This window comes from Cucurbita pepo, chromosome LG01, assembly GCF_002806865.2.
Source record: "Cucurbita pepo subsp. pepo cultivar mu-cu-16 chromosome LG01, ASM280686v2, whole genome shotgun sequence".
Classification (NCBI taxonomy): Eukaryota; Viridiplantae; Streptophyta; class Magnoliopsida; order Cucurbitales; family Cucurbitaceae; genus Cucurbita; species Cucurbita pepo.
The window spans coordinates 11,871,556-11,892,946 of NC_036638.1; the positions used below are offsets into that span (position 1 = coordinate 11,871,556).

At 36.9% G+C, this 21,391-nt stretch overlaps 1 protein-coding gene across 1 annotated transcript; it reads right to left on the bottom strand.

Moving 5' to 3' along the window:
• Window positions 1–16,623: 16,623 nt before the first annotated feature.
• LOC111794713 (glucan endo-1,3-beta-glucosidase 8-like) lies at window positions 16,624–20,776 on the bottom strand (the record flags this gene model as incomplete). Its single annotated transcript, XM_023676870.1, has 4 exons — window positions 16,624–17,068; window positions 18,110–18,772; window positions 19,546–19,823; window positions 20,714–20,776. Coding segments are annotated over 4 exons (1,449 nt in total), but the record flags the coding sequence as incomplete, so codon positions are not given.
• Between the last annotated feature and the right edge of the window lie 615 nt (window positions 20,777–21,391).

The window sequence follows — 21,391 nt, forward strand, 5'->3', positions numbered from 1 at the left end:
TTTTTTTTTTTTTTTTTTTTTTTTTTTTTTTTTTTTTTTTTTTTTTTTTTTTTTTTTTTTTTTGATATTTAGAAACGACTCGATTAGGGTTTTCATGCTTTACTTCTACGCTATCAAGTCTTTAATGTGTATATAGAAGAGTGACAGGTAGTTTATTGTACTAGCTCATGAAGGGGCGTGAACAAGCTAGTTAGTGTCTTTGCTCAAAAGGGCGATGTGACTTGCCAATTACTATTTTCGCGTGAAAAGGGCGATGCAACAGGTAGTTTTAACCTCACACCACTAGCGATGCAACTAGTTCTCCGCTCACAAGGGCGATGCAACTCATGTTTGAACTCAGTAAATAGGCATATGTGGAGTATGTATATTACGTTGGAGCAAAAAGGCTCCTCCATAATTATTAAACTTACTTTAGGTATCATACAAATACAAAGCTAAAGATTCTGTGTATAGTAATATGTTTCGACGAGAGTCTACAAATAGATTGCTTAATGAATATTTTTATACTCACTCTTGCTATATTTCATGTTTTTAGGTGAGCAGTAGAGCAACGGTCACGGTGGGGACACGGGTTAGAGTAGTAAAGCATTGGTCATGACTTTAGAGGGGAACTCGTTGATCAGAGTCTTTTGTTTATTTGTACATGATTTTTTTGTAACCCTTCCATTTGTAAATGATCAATCAGTCATACTAATGTATGTATTTAAATTGTGTTCTTTTAAAGTATTTATTTACTTGAATGATGCAAAAAAATTTATCATCTTTTTATAACCCATTTCTTCTTGACGGTCCTTATTTCGATGCGTCAAAAATCGGGTCATGAAAGTTTTGGATTAGAGTTTGGTTGAGTATAAAAGTAGTTAAGTAGCAAATAGTAAATAGTAAGCATATCCCATTCTATAGTTATGTAACGACTCAAAATTTTCTACTTAATTTAAGGTCGCTACTGTATACGTACCATAAACATTGAATGCGGAAGACTTCACTTAAATTCCATAAAACATAACCTTTAACTTAAAACACAGCCATGGACTTACGTGTTTCGAAAATATCTTTAAAATGACACAACAAAAGACCCGAAATAAAATAAATAAGCGTTTTAAGTTTAAAACATCCTATTCTAGTTTAAGAAAATAAATACCACTATCCTATGCATGTGCCATGATCTCGAGTTGCAATGTCGTCGTCAGCCGTACAGGAATGTCTTGCCTTAACCTGAAAAAAATGTAGTAGCACGTGGCTTGAGTATTAAATACTCAGTAAGTGACCCCACTATTAGGGTTAAATGCAACAATCACATGCAATAAAATGATGGGACCTATCTTTCGTTTCATTTCGTTTTGTTTTTCCTACGGTGCTGTCCTAACGGGTAATCGTGGATGTGTACCATATACTCTACACACAGCTCATACGTGCAAGTGTGGGCTCACCAGCTAGTTCGCACACCGTTGGGCCACTGTCCTTATCCGGTGGGCATACTCTGGGAGCCACTTATGCTGGGACCCGTTAAAACTAGAACCGTCACGGCAGCGCTATGCAATGCATAACGATCGTTGTCCTGCCATTGGATGTACGCGTCCGTACCCTCGTGATGGGATGGAGGTATCCCCCGAGATGCATGAACACATATAATGCATGAGGTCCCCTTATTTCTACATTTATCTTTAATGACCATAACCCCCTGTCATGTTTCAGGCTTCATGTCATTCTTATTTTCATTTCATATTTCTATCGGGGTTATGGTTCCAGACAGTTTATCGTGTTTCATGTCATACAATTCATGTTGTTCACAATCACATATTCCCATACAGACATGCCATAATCATTCAAGGACCTCGTATCGTTACATGCATTACACATCACATCAGACTAAAAGCATACATAGCATACATTCATGTTCACATAACTACGTACTTAAGCACAATAATCTAGCATACAATGTATCATATCATAAACAAGTCATAACGTAAACACTTCATAGTCATATCGTCACAAGAACGTACCCTAACGCTATCGTTCTATCAATCTATCACAAACCTATCCCTTTCTACCCATAACCTAACCGTATTCTTTCATCAATCTCTCCTATCCATAGCACTCCGGTATGTAACCTAACCTTAATCTTTCATGAACGTATCTTACTCCTATCGTTACATTTCGTTTTGTGCATCCTTCTCGTATCCTATCTCAAACATATCCTTGAGCACATCGTACCATAATTATTATCATACAAACCACATATTATAACATAACATAACATAACATAACATAACATAACATATAGGAAGCATGTCGATCCACAGACAATTCACACATATCAATATATATGACACGTGCAGAACCACAGGGTACGTGTCAACATCAAATATAACCATGCCGATAGTAAGGTCAGTTACCTGGCTAGCTTAAGTCGTTGTCACGAATATATCTTTAATGAAAATTCGATTTCATCCTTTGAAATCCGGGTCAACCTATATGAGCTCATGACATCAGTTTCAAGTTTGAACTCTATAAAATTATTTTTCTAATCTACCTTGGCCATGGTAAAATTATGATACTTACTCTTAGACAAAATTTAATGAAGTTCATTGTCCTATGATATTTCCTGTTTTTATGGTTAAATTATGTTCAAAAAATCTTTCCTCAATCCCCTCCCTAATTATTTTCCGTCTGTAAATAGATTTTCAATTGTGTAAACAGATATTGCTCGCCAATTTTAAGTCGATTGTTTGGCTATTATCTTCAAGTTTATAGATTTGTCGACTAAATTTTTTTTGAATCTAATCTTATTTACTGTAACTTAAAATGCTAACAAAAATCTAATCAATTGGATATGAGATCTGATTATTACATGATCGGGTAAAATATATAAGAAGATTTGATCCTAAATTAATTTCTTATAACCATAACTACAAAGAAATAGGATTTTACGGTAATAACCGACCAAAATCACTAAATATGACGTCTGCCTATGTTGAAAGCCATTTTACTTATTGTTCTTTTTGCAATAACTGTTATTCAGGTGTAAGGATAGGTTGAGGAGAGAGAATGTGGGAAGGGATGAGAGGTCCACGGAGAGAAGTGGGGAAATGTTTTTTTTTTTTTTTTTTTAAATTACTTAATTTATTTATTTATTATTATTATTATTTTAACTATTTTTATAATTATTTTTATTTCTTTATTTTTATTTATTTATGGGCTATTACATGTTAAATTTCATGCAAGGTCGGTTGCATACATACTCGTTGAAGTTAAGAATTTGGTTTGGATACCTAGTAACTTAGCTTATTGCATGATATAGATACTCGTGGCACATACGAGGAGTTATGGACGTGGGAGAGGTAGGGGTAGAAGATTGTCCGGTTTCTTTTCGGAGTATGTAGACCCTAAAGAATAGAAGATTCAAAAGTTTATTGCAGGTCTATGTTATTATATATAGGGCATAGTAGAAGCAATAACTCCTAACAGTTATGCAGGTGCCCTCCATGTAGCCAGCATGATGGATATACAGCTGCCGAGTCTGGCTAGAAAGGTAGTGATGAGAATAGTGATAAGAATCAAGGTTTTCTAAATGTTTCAACTGAACCTATGATTCGATCCAGGTTAAGAAGATCTACAAAATTGGATCGGCTCGGTTCAACCATCATTTCATGTGTTACGAGCTGATTCGATTGAAGAATGACCTATTTGGAGCTTCAGAAGTGAATATTAAAATGTCAACAACAGGGCTCAAACATATCGGGTAAAGGCCAATAGATTTTGAGTCTGTCTCCTTAGCCACTCAAACATACTAACCGACGTTTGTTGAAAAACTTTATTATTTTTAATTTCACAAAGTTTCTAATGGTCAAATGGTCAAATTGACTTTGTCTTTTGTCGAGATTTAGAGAGATCGAGATTAAATCATGCCACAAACGTCTTTTGTGGGAAGACTATAAATACCCACAAATTGTTATATAAAAATCAAATTCATAGATAAATGAAATTGAGATCTCAAATTGAGACGTTTCCCTTAGAAATCCGAACATCAATTTTGCTCTTTCTAAGTTTCAAACCATTCTTGTGGGAGAATTGCATACAAGGCATTCAATCAAGTTCGATTGTAGAGTGACTCAATCTAGAACAAGGTTCCAAATCTTGTATCTACATTTTTTATTAATCTAATTCTAGCCTTAATCTCTTGTTTATCGAAATTTTGTATAAAGAGGTGTTAATTTTTTTTATTTAAGGATTTTTGCTTCAACAAAAGCTTGATGGATAGTTAGGCGAGGTAGGAGAAAAAAGAAATTCTTCAGAAAGTCTTGAGAACATTCAGATAGGTATTTGCCATTCAGGAACAGGGGACAGAGACATAATTCACCTCAACCAGAGAGGCATCAGACTGAAGGTACTGTGGCCCCCATAGTGGAAAAGCTGGAATACCCGACATGTGATGTTAGGCATCTTGGTGAGTGTAAAGCAAACACTAAAGCTTGCTTTCTCTTTTGCAAGAGTGGACATAAGAAAGCTGACTTCCCTCATAGAAAGCGCCATGACCTTAACAACGCTTTAGGATTTGGGCAGAGTAGTAAAGGAGGCTCAGGGAAAAACAGAGACACTAGTAGGCCACTATTGGGAAGAAGTCAGATAACGTTGATAGGTACATTACATGTGTTTGGTTTTCATGCATTTTCATTGTTTGATTTTTGATCCACGCACTCGTTTATATATTTACTTATGCACGGATAGAGTTAGAGCTTTTAGGATACATATTGTTTTGCCTACACCCTCTAGTGAAGTGTTAATAGCAGATGAGTGAGTGTCAACTTGCAAAGTACTAGTGTCGGATGGCCTTAAGAGTTTCACTCATTGTTCTTGATTGATTATGATATGATTCTAGGCATGGACTGGCTGCCCGAGAATCATTCAGTTATTTATAGCCAGGGATGTAATTTTCAGGCTGCCCAATGAGCAGACTTTCAAGTTTCAAGGTGTAGATTCTCAGTGTACACCAAAGGTTATTTTTGCTTTAAAGGCAAAGAAACTTATGGGCCATCGCTTTATTGCCAGTGTCACTGTTAGTGAAAGAATGATTGATTGAATAATTGATGAGATAATTGAATTTTGAAGAGCAAGAATGCTCTATATATACACAGAGAATAGAATGAGATATCTAGAAAATCTACCTAGAAATCAGAAAATCTGGTAACAAATCCGTAAACAAATCAAAACAAAATCTAATCAAATCAAGAGTAAATAAAATAAAAAACAAATCGACTCCTAACCATCAGAAGATTTAAATCAAATAAAGCAATCTAAACACGTAATCTTTTAACACTCCTCCTGGTTTAGATGCTGCAAACTCCAAGTTTTTTTCTGAAATCTTCAAACTTGCTAAGTGGCAGAGGTTTGGTAAGGACATCTGCAATTTGATCTTCAGATTTGCAATAGCAAAGAGTCACATCACCACTCTTTTGAACTTCTCGAACAAAGAATAACTTGATGTTGAAATGCTTAGTCTTTCCATGAAAAACTGGATTATTGGAGATTGCAATAGCAGCTTGGTTATCAACTAGTATCTCAGTGCTGTGTTTTTGCTCCAAGTTTAGATCCACGAGAATTTTCCTTAACCAGAGAGCTTGATTTACTGCGGCGGTTGCAGCTATCAATTCTGCCTCAGCAGTGGATTGAGCTACAGTTTCTTGCTTTCTTGAGCACCAAGAGAACATGCCTGATCCGAGGCAAAAACAGTAACCAGATGTACTCCTCATGTCATCGATTGAGCCACCCCAATCACTGTCAGAGAAACCAATTAGCTTCATTTCCTTGTGCTTTAAGAACTTCACTCCATAATTCCAGGTCCCCTTGATGTATCTGATAACTCTCTTTGCAGCTTTCATGTGAGTCTCATTGGGACAATGCATAAATCTGGAGAGAATACTTACAGCATTTACGATATCAGGTCTGGTTGTTGTTAAGTACATCAGGCACCCTACCAAGCTCCGGAACTCAGCTTCAATAACTTTGGCAGAATCATCATCTTTGACCAGCTTCTCCTTTTGATTCATAGGAGTATTCATTGCTTTGCAATCCTCCATCTGAAATTTTTTTAGTATCTCCTTTGCATACTTTTTTTGACAAATGAACACTTCATCTTGGGTTTGCTTGATCTCAATGCCAAGGAAATATGACATCAGACCAAGGTCTGTCATTTCGAATATCTTTTTCATTTCTAGTTTGAACTTGTTAATTTGCTTTGGATTACTTCCTGTAATTAATAAGTCATCTACATAAAGAGAAATGACTAAAGTATTTGTACCTTCATGCTTGACATACAGTGTGAGTTCAGATTGACTTTTCTGAAAGCCAAGACCAACCAAATGATCATCAATTTTACTGTACCATGCTCGCGGAGCCTGTTTAAGACCGTATAAAGCCCTTCTCAGCAAGTAGACTTTATCTTCATTGCCTCTGCTAACAAAACCTTCAGGTTGCTCGACAAAAATTTCTTCTTGCAAGACTCCATTTAAGAATGCAGATTTAACATCTAACTGGAATACTTTCCAACTCTTTTGAGCAGCAAGAGCAAGCAACAATCTTACTGTATCAAGCCGGGCAACAGGTGCAAATGTTTCTGAATAGTCAACTCCAAAAACTTGTGCATATCCCTTCACAACAAGTCTTGCTTTGTATTTGTTAACTGAACCATCAGGATTTAGCTTTGTTCTGAATACCCATCTTACTCCAATTATCTTTCTGTTTAGAGGTCGATCAACCAACTTCCATGTTTTGTTTTTCTCGATCATCGAAAGCTCCTCCTGCATTGCAGCCATCCAATGTTGGCTGTTTTTTGCATCATGGAACCCTGCAGGCTCACAAATAGCTACATTACACCTTTGATAAATATCAGATAGTGACCTTGTACCTCTCACAGGTGCATCATCAACCAAATCATCTTGTTGTTCATCTTCAGATTCTTCTTGTCGTTCATCTTCAGATTCTTCTAACATGCTACCAAAGGTTGGTGCATTAGGAATCTGATTCACCTTTGTCAGTTCTTCCCAATTCCATTGCTCATTTTCAGCAAAATGAACATCTCGGCTCATAATAACTCGACTAGTGTGCGGTTGAAAAACTCTGTAAGCTTTGGATATAGTGCTATACCCAACAAATATGCCAGCTTCTGCCTTTTTGTCAAGCTTATCACGCTTGACCTGTGGAATGTAAGTGAAGCAAAGACACCCAAATACTTTAAGGAACTTTAAAGAAGGTTTGTAACCATACCAAGCTTCAAATGGTGTCAGGTTCTTCACAGCTTTTGTTGAAATTCGATTTTGCAAGTACACAGCAGTGTTTGCTGCTTCTCCCCAAAAATGTTTTGGAAGATCCTTCTCATGAAGCATGCATCTCGTCATCTCCATTATGAATCTATTCCTCCTTTCACTGACGTCATTCTGTTGAGGAGTGTATGGTGCTGTCAACTGATGTTCAATTCCAGCCTCTTCACAAAACCTGTTAAAAGTTTCTGAAGTGTACTCCTTGCCATTATCTGATCTTACAGTCTGAATCAAGCATGCACTTTCATTCTCGACTCTGGCCTTGAGTTTCCAAAATACACCCGCAACCTCTGACTTTTGCTTCATAAAGAAGATCCAACACATTCTTGTTAGATCATCAATAAAAATAATGTAATAAAGATTACCATTTAATGATGGTGTTCGCTGAGGACCACAAAGATCAGTATGAACCAGCTGCAGTTTTTTCGAGGCTCTCCATGCCTGTTTAGGAAAGGGTTGCCTATGTTGCTTCCCAAAATTACAAGCACGGCAAGGAGGCATGTCATCATTAATGTCAGCGAGTCCTTCTACCAGCTTCTTTGACTGCATCTGAAGCAAACCTCGATGATGAAAGTGCCCAAGTCTTTTGTGCCAAATCTCAGTGGCACTAGCTTTGGATATAAAGGTCATCTGCTCTTTCTCCATCGGATTTAGAGCAAAGCTTTTTCCTTTCATTTTGACATTGAACAAGTCTTTGCCACTAGCATCTTTGATCAAACACTGCTTATTCTCAAACAACACTTTATAGCCTTTATCAGGTAACTGACCAACACTTAATAGATTTTGATCAATTTTAGGTACAAATAAAACATCTGGAATAAATTTTGTACCTTCATAACTTGTTATAGCTACTGTGCCTTTTCCTTTGACTTCCAAGTGTTCACCGTTGCCAATCCTCACTCTCTTGACGTTAGTGTCTCTTAATTCCTCAAAAAACTCCTTGTCATATGTCATATGATTTGTGCACCCACTATCAATCAACCAACTCTCGCTTGATTCTTTGCCTGAGAAACAAGTGGCCACAAGCAATTGATCTTCTTCTTCCTCTTCTTGATCAACTACCTCTGCATCTACTTCTTTCACCTGATCTTTGGCTTTACAGATCACAGCTTCATGTCCAAGTTGATTGCATTTGGAGCAGAAGGCGTCAGGTCTTCTCCAACACTTGAATGGTGGATGACCTTTCTTCTCACAATGACGGCAAGGTGGATAGGATTTTCTGAAACCTCCTCCTTTTGTCTTCTGATAATCTGCAGATGGATTTCCATACGTCGATTGGTTTTTGAAAATTTTCTTGTTTTTATACCTGTCTTGATGCTTAACAGGTAACGCATCTTCAATCACCCTTTCTTGCCTCATAGACCTCCTTTGCTCTTGTGCTTGTAAAGCATTCAAGAGCTCTGTAAGAGAAATCTTTGACAAGTCTTTGGTGTTCTCCAGAGTAGTAATGGTGGCTTCAAACTTCTCTGGAACAGTGACTAGCAGCTTTTCAACGATCCTGGAATCATTTAATACAGAACCAAGCAATCTTACCTTGTTGGCGATGCTGAGAAGTCTGTCAGAGTACTCTTTTACCGACTCTGACTCCTTCATCTTCTGCAACTCGAAATCCCTGATCAAATTCAGGACTTTCATTCCACGAATCCTCTCATCTCCTTCATATTCGGTCTTGAGATAATCCCAGATTTCCTTTGCTGTTTTGAGGGACATTATTCGCATGAAGATCATTTGAGATACAGCGGCAAATAGGCAAGCTTTCGCCTTTGATTTCCTCGTCTTCTTTTCCTTCTGTAATTTGATTTGTGCTACAGTAGGATTTGCTGGGAGTGGAGGGACCTCGTAATCCTCTTCTACTGCTTCCCAAAGATCCAAGGCCTCCAAATAAGTCTCCATACGAACTGCCCACATTTGATAATTGTCTCCATCGAAGATTGGTGGTGCAACAGCGGAAAAATTGGATTCTCCTTCCATCTTGATCTCACAGATCCCTTAAGAAGATAGCTCTGATACCAATTGTTAGTGAAAGAAGAATTGATTGAATAATTGATGAGATAATTGAATTTTGAAGAGCAAGAATGCTCTGTATATACACAGAGAATAGAATGAGATATCTAGAAAATCTACCTAGAAATCAGAAAATCTGGTAACAAATCCGTAAACAAATCAAAACAAAATCTAATCAAATCAAGAGTAAATAAAATAAAAAACAAATCGACTCCTAACCATCAGAAGATTTAAATCAAATAAAGCAATCTAAACACGTAATCTTTTAATAGTCACGGACACAAGACAGGAGGTAGGCACATAGCAAATATATCAGTGATGAGGATGTATTTCCTGAATTGGGAGTGAGGAAAATTGATTTCACGATTGAGCTTGAGCCGAAGAATGGCTCCGGTTGAGAAAAATAAGCTTAAAAAGCAACTACGAATCTTCTAGATCCAAGTTTCATCCGGCCTAGTATGTCACCATGGGAAGCACCAGTGTTGTTCGTTAAGAAAAAGATAGGACTCTGCAGCTATGAATTGACTACAGAGAACTGAATAAGTTGATAGTTAAGAATAAGTAACCACTACCTTGTATTGATGACCAGTTTGACAAGCTAAAAGGTGCTTCAGTGATCTCCAAGATCAATCAGAGGTCAAGACATCACCAGTTAAGAATTAGAGAGAGTGACATTTTTAAGACGGCTTTCAGAAGCTGGTATGGTCACTATGAAGTTACTGTAATTTCGTTCGGTTTGACAAACGCCCCAGAAGCATTGATGGATCTCATGAGTAGGGTGTTTAAGGACTTCCTATACGCGGTTGTAATAGTCTTCATCGATGATATACTAATATATTCAAAGACTGATGGAGAGCATGGGTCACATCTGCGACTAGTACTATTGGTGTTTTGAGCACATCGACTTTATACAAAGTTATCTAAGTGTGAGTTATGGTTGCAGGAAGTGACATTTTTAAGGCTCGTCGTGTCAGGAAGAGGGATTTCAATAGATCCAATTAAGGTCAAGGCAGTCATGGATTGGCATTGCCTTGCCTCAGCAACGGAAGTCAGAAGTTTCTTGGGTTTAGTAGGATATTATAGAAGATTCATTCAAGACTTCTTTAAGATATCTTCCACCCTCACTAAGTTAACAAAGAAAGTGATATGGAATCACTACAAGGGGAGTAAGATTCGGATTACCTTGTTGATCGAATATATCAAGGCAAGAACACTTGTTTGAGATTCTAATCACTCCACATGCAATATCGATCATGTCTAGCTTGAATGATTCTTGTTGATCAAATATCTCAAGGCAAGAATACTTGTTTGAGATTCGAATCACTCCACACGAAAGATTGATCATGTCAAGCTTGAATGATTCTACATGCAACCTAAACTACATAGAATTGCAAAAAAAAACTTAGTCATTAGCTAAAGAGAGCACAAATGTACATTTTCCAAATCTACTTGCAAATACAACGTACATGGCTTTATATAGCCTCAAAATGAAACTCTTGACCTTAAATGAGATATTTCAAAAGCTACTGACATTCATATTTTATAACCATAATTAGCCACATACTTTATGACTATAATTAGCTTAAATGTAACTTTGAAGTAAATAAAACCTCTTAAAATATATTAATGAAATACAATAAGTCTAAATTACTCTAAATTGTAATCCACTCAAAATTTAGAACAATGGAGCTTCATTCTTCTTCAATGTAACATGAATTGAAATATCTTTTGATAATTTCAACATATTTTCTTCACACTTTCATTGAAGTATATTATATGATTGATGTCTCTTGGTTCATATCATTCTTTCACTTCTTCAAGAGGATTCGTTCTTGAATCTATTTGTGAAACTTTGCTCCAAAATAAGTTATGGAAATACAAAGAACCTCAAAACACTCGCAACGTGTTCTCATAGGACGATGCTTGTGAGCAGAGTTTCAGGGAACCCAAGCACTAACTAGGAACAACGTAGGTACTTTCTGTGCCAGATGGTTCAGGAAACTTAGTGGTGTATAGTGATGCATCAAGTATGGGCTTGGTTGTGTGTAGGTGCAAAATGTCATAGTTATAACCTATGCCTCAAGAAAATTGAAAGAAATTGGGGCTAATACGTCCTAGATTAAGTTGCCTAAGGAAACTAACCCCTGCATTTTTTGGTAAGTTGCAAATCGATGATCAAATTCGAAAATTAAGACCAAAAGCTTAAGAACATTATTCCAAAAACAAATCCTTTAGCTAAAGGGAAGTATAAGGAAGAACTTTCATGAGAGTCTTTCGGTTTGAGTTCCGGCAAGGATAAGTTTTCCAGCGTACTTTGGAGGCGTATAACTCAGACTACAATCCACGAGAAGGTATGAAATCAATCCCTATCTCTCCCCTATAACATCACCTTTAAGTTTCAAGAGGAAAACGAGGGGGAAATGCTCAAAACAGAGTTGGGGAGGTAGATTTTTAGGTGGTGGTGCAATGGCCTGCATGCGTCTTCTTCTTTCGAGAGGAGGAAGATGATGATGTGGGTGGTTCAACTGAACCAGTCCTACCAACCAAAAATATGAGCCTCCCTTGTCTTTTCTAAATTTTAACCACCTCCCATGCTAGTTCTCATGAAAAACATTTATGGTTTCAAAATTTAGACACTCTAAGGAGTCTGTCAAAGAAAATTTTGAGTAATTCGGATATTAGAAGCTCAAGAATAGAGATCTTGAACTTGACGACAAGGTAAGTAGTCATCTTAGACTTTTTTTAAGAAATAATGGTAGGAATCATTTGAATTTTAGTATGAACCTTCAGATGAGTACGAATTAAGGGAATATGAATGAAAAACACCATGAACCGTGAGTTAAGGCCCTGAATCAAGAAATTTGCTCAAAATTCCAACAATGTTAAAATAACAAATTAAATGAACTCCGCTGCCCATGAAATTTTATATGTGAGCATAATGTGATATGTTAGGGAAATATATGAAATTTATGTTGGGATTTATGCCCTAAAGACTCTAATTAATTATTTAAATTTGATAATAATTTTATTATTTTACTTACAATTTAATATTATCCATTGTATAAACATCCAAGGTAATTAGTGTAATCTTGAACTGTATGTGGTTGACATAGAAGAGGATCATATTAAAGTAATAACCTAAGGTGTCTATATTAAATGGATAAGGTTGGGTGTCTTATTGTGATAACCCTAGTACAACTCACTTTATAATTTTTACAAATGATTTGATCCAAATCGTTCATATGGAGACATGTGAGTGGGGTATCCTATATAATGAGTTTACATAAAACTGGACTAAGAAATATTTAATCTCTCTTTATCAATCTGTTAATTGAGAAGATTAATATTTCACATTATGATAATATGTAACTCGATCTTAATCATGAGTGAGTTATGAACTCCTGCCTGTGAAGGCTTGTTCTTTGATTTGCATGAGTGAGAATGACTCTTATAATCGATTCAATATGTTTGTGATTTTGGGGACTTGACCAAATAGGGAGCTAGGAACATAATTGTTGGAATACAACAAAGAGGTCTGCAAGCTGCGATTTCTACCAAGCTAGAGTTCTTACTCTCATAAAATTAAAACGGTTCTCAATGTTTCCGCTAGGTCGATGAAGAGTTCATTCCCTTCAATTTAGTGGCCATTTGATAAGGATAAGTAGCTAAATCAACAAATGATGCAAAATGACCAAAATTCCCCTATGTCGGATACCATTGTACGAGATTTGAATGACTTCCAACTACCTTGAAACTTTATTATATGTCTTATTTCATGATGATTGATGACTTTGTAATGAACCAATGCAGAGTCCTAGTGGAAAAGCTGGAATACCCGACATGTGATGTTAGGTACCACTCAAGGATAATGAACCAATATCCTCATACTCAAAAACTCAAGAAACTCCTATATCTCCTACGGCACAACATGCTTATGACTCAGACTACATCACTTGAAACATAAGAAGCCTTGGATGTAGGTTTTTCGACTATGCTACTAGGAACATAAGAAGCCTTGAGCTTACGTATTTAGACTATACCAATTGAAACGTATGAAGCCTTGGGTATAGGTTTTAAGACTGTATCACAGGGAACATATGAAGTCTTGGATGCGAGTTCAAACTAAGTCGCTTGGAACACATAAAGCTTTGGACGTAGGTTAAGATTGTTTCTCTTTGGAACGTATGAAGCATCGGACACAGATTCTCAGATTCATGACTTGTACCATAAATTCTAGGGTGAGTGTCTTAGCGAACAAAACGATAACAAAACAAGAACATAGGAAATAACAAAGAACAAGGCAACGATCAAGAACAGGAATAAGAACTAGAACATGAATCCAGATCCAAGTTCTGAAGACAAGAACTCAAAACCTTAGAACTAAGGTCCCTTAATCAAGGTCCTTGGCTAGATCATGACAAGAAATTTCAAGAATAAATTTTAAAGGCATAAGTACTTGCGACAAAAACTAGAACAAGTTAAGAAGAATTATGGTACTCTAGCATAGCAATGACACGATTAAGAGCCTACAGTAAGACTACTTATTAAATTTTTGTACTCACTCTATATTTTCATGTTTTTCAAGTAAATAAGGAGCTAGTCGAGGCTGGGAGTGGACTTTGAAGGTGCCATAGACAAGTCTCACCCGTCATCATCAGCTCTTTTTATTGTTAAATATTTTGTGTTTGTTTCTTATTTTGTGTTTTAACTCCTTATGTATGAACTCTATCTTGAATAATGTAAATATATTGTGTACAATGTTTTAAATTCTCTTTGTGTTTTATTCTGCGAAAAAATTTTCCATCATTTTATACCATCGAGTCAACCTTATGTTGCGCCTCGTGAAAAATTGAGTTGTGACATTAAGTTACAACAAGTTCTCTATTTCATCCCACTTGGGTGGTTGAGAGCCAATTAGAAAATACATTTCTGATAGCTCAAACTTAGTCTCTCTGTTGATCTAGCTCGGGTCTTATACGTTCAGACTATTTCCTACCATTTTTTACTCTTCAAGAGGTATTTTTGACACTTTAAGAAGCGTTTAAGGTTAGTATGGATACTTTTAGCTAATTTAAATTATTTTATATAATTAGATGAGCCAATTTCCATAGTAGAATTCTAAATTATGACGGTGGAACTCTTTACGTAGAAATAGATTTCAATGAGCAACTTTAAACTAGCCTCAAGGGAGTGTAGTGACTTTGTTTTAGGCTAACCAAGTAAGTGGCTTTACTCTTGGCTTGGTTGGATGACTTGTTTGTTGTATAAAAGACGTGTGCCGTATGACCCATACATATGTCATATTTGATGATTGTATGACGTGTAGTATGTTATGGATATGCTACGATACATGAATTACTATAATCTATTTATGTTGTAGCATGATGTACGCTAAATTGACAAANTAGCGTCATGAATATATGCCATGTTTTAATGTTATGGGACCTCATACATTTTATATAACATGTACATCGAGATACTTGCCGTTATGCTTAGTTCGAAGGTCTACCTTATGATATCTATATTTGCCATGAAATTATGTAGGTTATTTCCCTCTGTGGCGTTCAGTAGTGTGAGCATGTGTTAACTCGACGAGCTAGGCTTAGGGGGTACGTATAGAAGCTCGCCTAGTGGGTCCATGTGCGTGTGTGTGGCCCGTGTGTAGAGAAGTACTACACATCCAACCCTACCTAGACTAGAAAGTAGAGCTCAAGGTCATGCCCAATGTTCTTATTAAAAGATAGGTCCCACCATGATTGTTTATGTTTGCATTTTTTTGCACCAACAACGAGGCTACTTACTAAGTACTTTCAAATATTAAATTCCCGTGCTACTTCTTTTTCAGGTAAAGGTAAGACACCCTATACAGATGACAGCGTTGCCATGAAGACCATGGAACTGAAGCTAGGATAGTTGCATTTATGTTTAAATTGTAGTCCAAAGTGATATGAATCCAACAACTAATCACTTCCATGTACACCCTACCTAGACTAGAAAGTAGAGCTCAAGGTCATGCCCAATGTTCTTATTAAAAGATAGGTCCCACCATGATTGTTTATGTTTGCATTTTTTTGCACCAACAACGAGGCTACTTACTAAGTACTTTCAAATATTAAATTCCCGTGCTACTTCTTTTTCAGGTAAAGGTAAGACACCCTATACAGATGACAGCGTTGCCATGAAGACCATGGAACTGAAGCTAGGATAGTTGCATTTATGTTTAAATTGTAGTCCAAAGTGATATGAATCCAACAACTAATCACTTCCATGTACACCCTACCTAGACTAGAAAGTAGAGCTCAAGGTCATGCCCAATGTTCTTATTAAAAGATAGGTCCCACCATGATTGTTTATGTTTGCATTTTTTTGCACCAACAACGAGGCTACTTACTAAGTACTTTCAAATATTAAATTCCCGTGCTACTTCTTTTTCAGGTAAAGGTAAGACACCCTATACAGATGACAGCGTTGCCATGAAGACCATGGAACTGAAGCTAGGATAGTTGCATTTATGTTTAAATTGTAGTCCAAAGTGATATGAATCCAACAACTAATCACTTCCATGTACCCGAACGAGCAATTACAAGAACCAATACAAAGAAGATTCAAGTATCAAATCAAGAAAATAATGGAGTGGCTGACATTGAGAAGTGATTAGAAGACTTGTCATTGGTAATTGAATTACCAATTAAGACAATTTATGAATGTCTTGTTTTCTTTGATTTGTATTTAATAGCATTTGTAGTTGGTGGTCGAACTTTATTATGTTAGGGTTATCTTTTGAACCTATTTAAAGAGGCATATAATATTCAATTTTGAAATGAAGGGTTGAATACAAACAAAACTGTGTTTTTTTTATACCTTTTTGGTGTTATTCTTTTTCAAACCTTGCTTTAGGTTTGATGTTTAAGCCGATTCATTAAATTAGTTTTGATCAAGCTAATTCTGGAGTGAATTATCTTGGTATCTGAGAGTGACCATCATAGATTCCAAGTTCGATCTAAGAGACATTCATCTTCTAACTAGCTCTTGGTTGGAATCAATCCGTTAAGTTAGATTTTTCTGTGAACGTTTTGCAAGGATTCTAGAAGAACCTCTAACTTGCAAATTTCAGCATTGTAAGCACTTATCATTGCCAAATGTTAGATCAGGATGTTGCATTATTTTATTTTAATTCATATTATCAGTTTATTGTTCAAAATGAATTCATTAGGAATGTTTAAGTCAATAACATCGTTTTGAAAATGTTCTTATAGACTTTTCGACACATAATAGGTATGTCATGCATGTAGTGGAGTCTCTATTATATTACGGAAAATAGAATCGTTACAAATACGGTGGACACAAAGGGGACGACATTCATCATCGTCAACTGGTGCCCAGCGCTGACAATCTGGATGGGGAACAAGCAAGTGCCAACGGAGGCATTTTTGGTGACAATCTCAGCAGATCCACCAAAATCACAAGCTTCAACGCTCTGGTCTTGCATCTGGAAATACATGTTGTAAGCAAAAGAAAAGTTGCCTCTAGCGTTCAAGTCGTTGCATGAAGATCCAAACACCAAGGTTGTGCAGTCGGACAAGGAGCAGGCATAGTCGATCTGACTTACTTCTGATGTTAAGTCCTCGATGCTGTTCTTAATCACACACCATTTTTTTTCCAAGTATTGAACTCCCTTTGCTGCAACTGGCATCTTGTCATTCCCATTGCCTGCTAAGTCCATCGGGAACTTTGGTTTCCCATCATACCTGTTAAAAATATGTCAAAGAATACGTAAAAGAAAAAACGTTTCGATTATATCTATATCCTTTCGACTTTGATTCTAATTAAGTCTGTGTTCAGGATTGTTGAGAGAGAGTCTTGATAATAGATTTATAAATAAGAAATACATCTCGATTGGTATGAGACTTTTTGGAGAAGCCCAAAGCAAAGCCAGGAAGACGTAAGCTCAAAGTGGACAATATCATACTATTAAAGAGATTTGTGATTCCTAACATGGTATTAGAGCCATTCCCTTAACCATGCTAATAGAATTCTCAAATGGACAACAAAGAAGTTGTGAGCCTCGAAGGTGTAGTCAAAAGTGACTCAAGTGTCGAACAAAGGGTGTATTTTGTTCGAGGACTCCAGAGAAAGAGTCGAGCCTCGATTAAAGGGAGACTGTTCGAGGTCTCTATAGCCCTCAGGGGAGGCTCTATAGTGTACTTTGTTCGAGGGGAGGATTGTTAAGGATTGTTGGGAGGGAGTTCTACATTAGCTAATTTAGTGAATGATCATGGGTTTATAAGGAATACACTCCATTGGAATGAGGCATTTTGGGGAAGCCCAAAACAAATCCATGAGAGCTGATGCTCAAAGTGGACAATATTATACCATTGTAGAGATTCGTGATTCCTAACATGGTATCAGAGTCATGCCCTTAACTTACCATTTTAATAGAATTCTCAAATGTCGAACAAAGAAGTTGTGAGCTTTGAAGGTGTGGTCAAAAGTGACTCAAGTGTCGAGCAAATGGTGTACTTTGTTCGAGGACTCAAGAGAAGGAGTCGAGCCTCAATTAAGGGTTGGTAGTTCGAGGACTCTATAGGCCTCAGGGAGACTCAAAGTGGACAATATCATACTATTGTGAAGATCAGTGACTCCTAACAAAGTCATAGTATCTATATTTAACACCATACTCAATTGTCCGCGTTGACACTCGATTATACCAATTGAGTAATAATTTAGCATGACCTTGGACAATAGGAGGAATGGAGATGCTATGATTCTTATAAACAAATATATTTTACCTGAAAATTCCCCAATGGCGCTCAAAGAAGCCAGGGAGAACGCTCTTCATATCCTCATCAAAAAGGCTAAACAAATAAATTTCAAGCTTCTCATCTGGCCTCATGGGAGTCCCCTTCTTGCTAGCCAGATTCTTAAACAGCCCATCATAAAACCTCTTCGCCAACTCCAAGTTAGCATACTTATTAGCGTCGGTCGGCCACCCCACCTCTCCTACGACGATCTTCAAATCCCCCTCACCGATCTTCTTCAACGACCAGACTAGCGTGTCGTAGTTTGCATCGAACACGTTTGTATATGTCTTTCCCTTGTCATTTATCGACTTCCCGGAACTGTCTAAGAAAGCAAAGTCGATTGGAAAGTCGGGGTTCTGGTAGAGACTGAGGAAAGGGTAGATGTTCACCATGAAGGGAGCATTGTTGCTGCTTAGGAAATGAACTATATTTTTCATTGTGTCATGGATGTCTGATCGGAACCGCCCATCCGAGGGCTGGTTCGATGGTGACTCGTAGACATCGGCATTCAGCGGCGTTGTTACTTTGATCTTGTCACCATGGCCAGCATCATTGAGAGCCTTTTGTATGTTTTGCATGGCCGGAAATGTTAGTTTTATGTAGCTTCCATTGAAGCCCGTTAAAAATGGTTCGTTTCCCACAGCTACGTACCTGTGGATATTTTTATTTGGAGAAATGGTTTGGGTCAGGAGAATCTTCATCAATATCAAATAACTTATAGAACTACAAAAAAAAAAAAAATCAAGCCAAAAATAAAGTCATTCAAATTTCTCAAAAGATTCTATTTTTCTATTTTGTTCGGTTCAGTGTTCAATCCATCAACATATCACGTCATACACAACCTTCCACGTGTTAGAGATATTTAGCCTAGTCTAACCGTATGTATCATATTTGACCCTATAGTCAAATATATTGAGGATATTTAACCTTCCATGATGGTTTAATAGAACGTACCCTAATTGACCTTCTATTAAAGACAAATATCTATCATTACAGACCATACGTATCATATTTGCCTTTTATTACCGACGTCAGACACAACTTTCCACGTGAGATATTTAGCTTTAAATTATGGTTTACCCTAGGTATCATATTTGACCCTTTTATGATAATTGACGATATTTAGCTTTCTATTATGGTTTACCATAAGTACCATAGTTGACCCTTTATTAGGGACAAATATCTAGATATTTGCCTTCCATAACAACTCATCATAGATATCATATTCAACTTTTTTAGGGTAGACAAATATCTGGTATCCATTTATTACTCTCTCCATTTATTTCTGTTACAGCTTCATATCAAATTTGTTATTTTATTACTCTTTCAATTATTTAATTATGTAAATGATTATAAATAGAGAACTTGGTTTTAGCCAAAATTCTCACCCATTCGAAATAAGCTTAGAGAAAGAAGAAAAGAACCTGATATCGACGCCTCCGTTGTAAATATAGGCGGTGACATTTTCCTTAACCCAATCCTTAGCAAGGTCGTAATCATTAGCAAATTTCTGAAGCTGGTCATTAGGAATGGCCACAACGGTCTCAATTTTGGAACCAGCCAATGCACCCATTATCCAAGAGTCTGAATCGAAGAGCTTAACCTTCTTGATCCCATTGTCTTTGAGCAAGTTGACCACAATGCTTGGATTTATTGGGTGGGATGCTATTGTTCCCCAATTCACACCCACGTCCAGGTTGGCCTCCACCACAGTGGTCAAGGCCATTAGAGTGGCCCATGTGACGGCGATGGCGAATGATGTGGGTCTGGCCATCGCTCGAGGCCGCACCATGAAGACAAATGTGGGTGTGAGTTAGGGAAAGATGGGATTGGAGAGGCTTTTGTGATGATGGCTTGTTTGGGTGTTGAAGGATATGGGATGGTTAAAAGAAGAGACAATGAGCGGTTTGTGTTAATTGACTTTATGGTCTTTAATTATTTGCTGTTTATAGGATTGAAGGTTGTTTGAAGAGAAAGACAATGGTCACAAATGAGGGAGAGGGAAGGAGGGACAACTTTTCCGTTATTTAACTGTCCTAACTTTATAACTAATACTTTTAACTACTTTGCATTATGTTTGGATTTGCATTTTTTTTTTGTGTCCTATCACAAAGTGCCATGTGTCAAACACATTTTGATATTTTTGATCTTTTGTTTTTTCTTTTTTCTTTTTTATAAAGAAAAGTATGGATTTTCCAACCAGTCGTGGGGAAATTGCGTGGGTCTCAACCAATCGTGTCCCTCCATCTGACTGACACTCAGTTAATTACTTCATTCGTTTGACTGCAAGACCTGTCATTCTAAGAGGGAGAACACAGTAAAGAAGAGAGAGAGAGAGAGGAGAAAGAGAACGTGGACAAATCGTCTTAACAAGACTCGTAGGCACATCAGTGGTGGAACGATTGGCAACATCAAGCACTCAAGACAGTAAGGCCTTACTTTTCTTTGGTCTATCTAAAAAGGATTTTCAACAAGAGGGTTCGAGTTTTCTTATTCTTTTCTCACAGTAGGTTTCTGCATCGTCATGGCCATAAAAGAAGACTAACTAGGGCAAGGGGTGAGTGAGGAGATGTGTCTTGAAAGTTGTCGTACCACTCGGAGAATGATCGGAGAAGAAACCGAGGAAGAGAGAGGGAGAAGACAGAAAACAAAAAGGAGGAGAAAGCATAGAAACCGAGTCAAGAAGAAGAAAAACACGAGTTAAGGACTCGGGCTCAGTTTGTGTAGATCTGGTACCCATTAAATGTGTATTGTAAAGGTATTAAGATGTAATATGTGTATATGTCATGTTTAAGAAAAAAAAATAGTCCAATTAAAGAGATTTGTTCAAGCATAATATTTATGATCCATTAATATGCTATTCTTGAGGGAGTACGGAAAAGTTGAAGTAAAAACAATTTTGAAATGTAGCCCTAGAAGAGTATTTTTGAAAAAATAGCTCTAAAAGAGTATTTTTGAGAAATAGCCTAAAAAGGGTAAATTTTGGAAGTTAACCACATGAACTCCAAATTTTTAAGTTGAATCTCACTTAAATAGGTATATTTGGAGAATTGGCCCTAAAGTAGTAAATTTACCAAAATAGCCCCAAAGTTACAATTTGCAAAAACAACCCTAAATGGATAAATTGGGAAACTAACCCAACCAAAGCTTAGTCAAATTGGCAAATTAATCCACACATGTGGAATTAATCTCTCCATACATCTTCAGAAAAAAAAAAGTTCAGAACTTTGAAAGCGCTGAAATATGGAAACCCATAGGTTGATTTTCGGT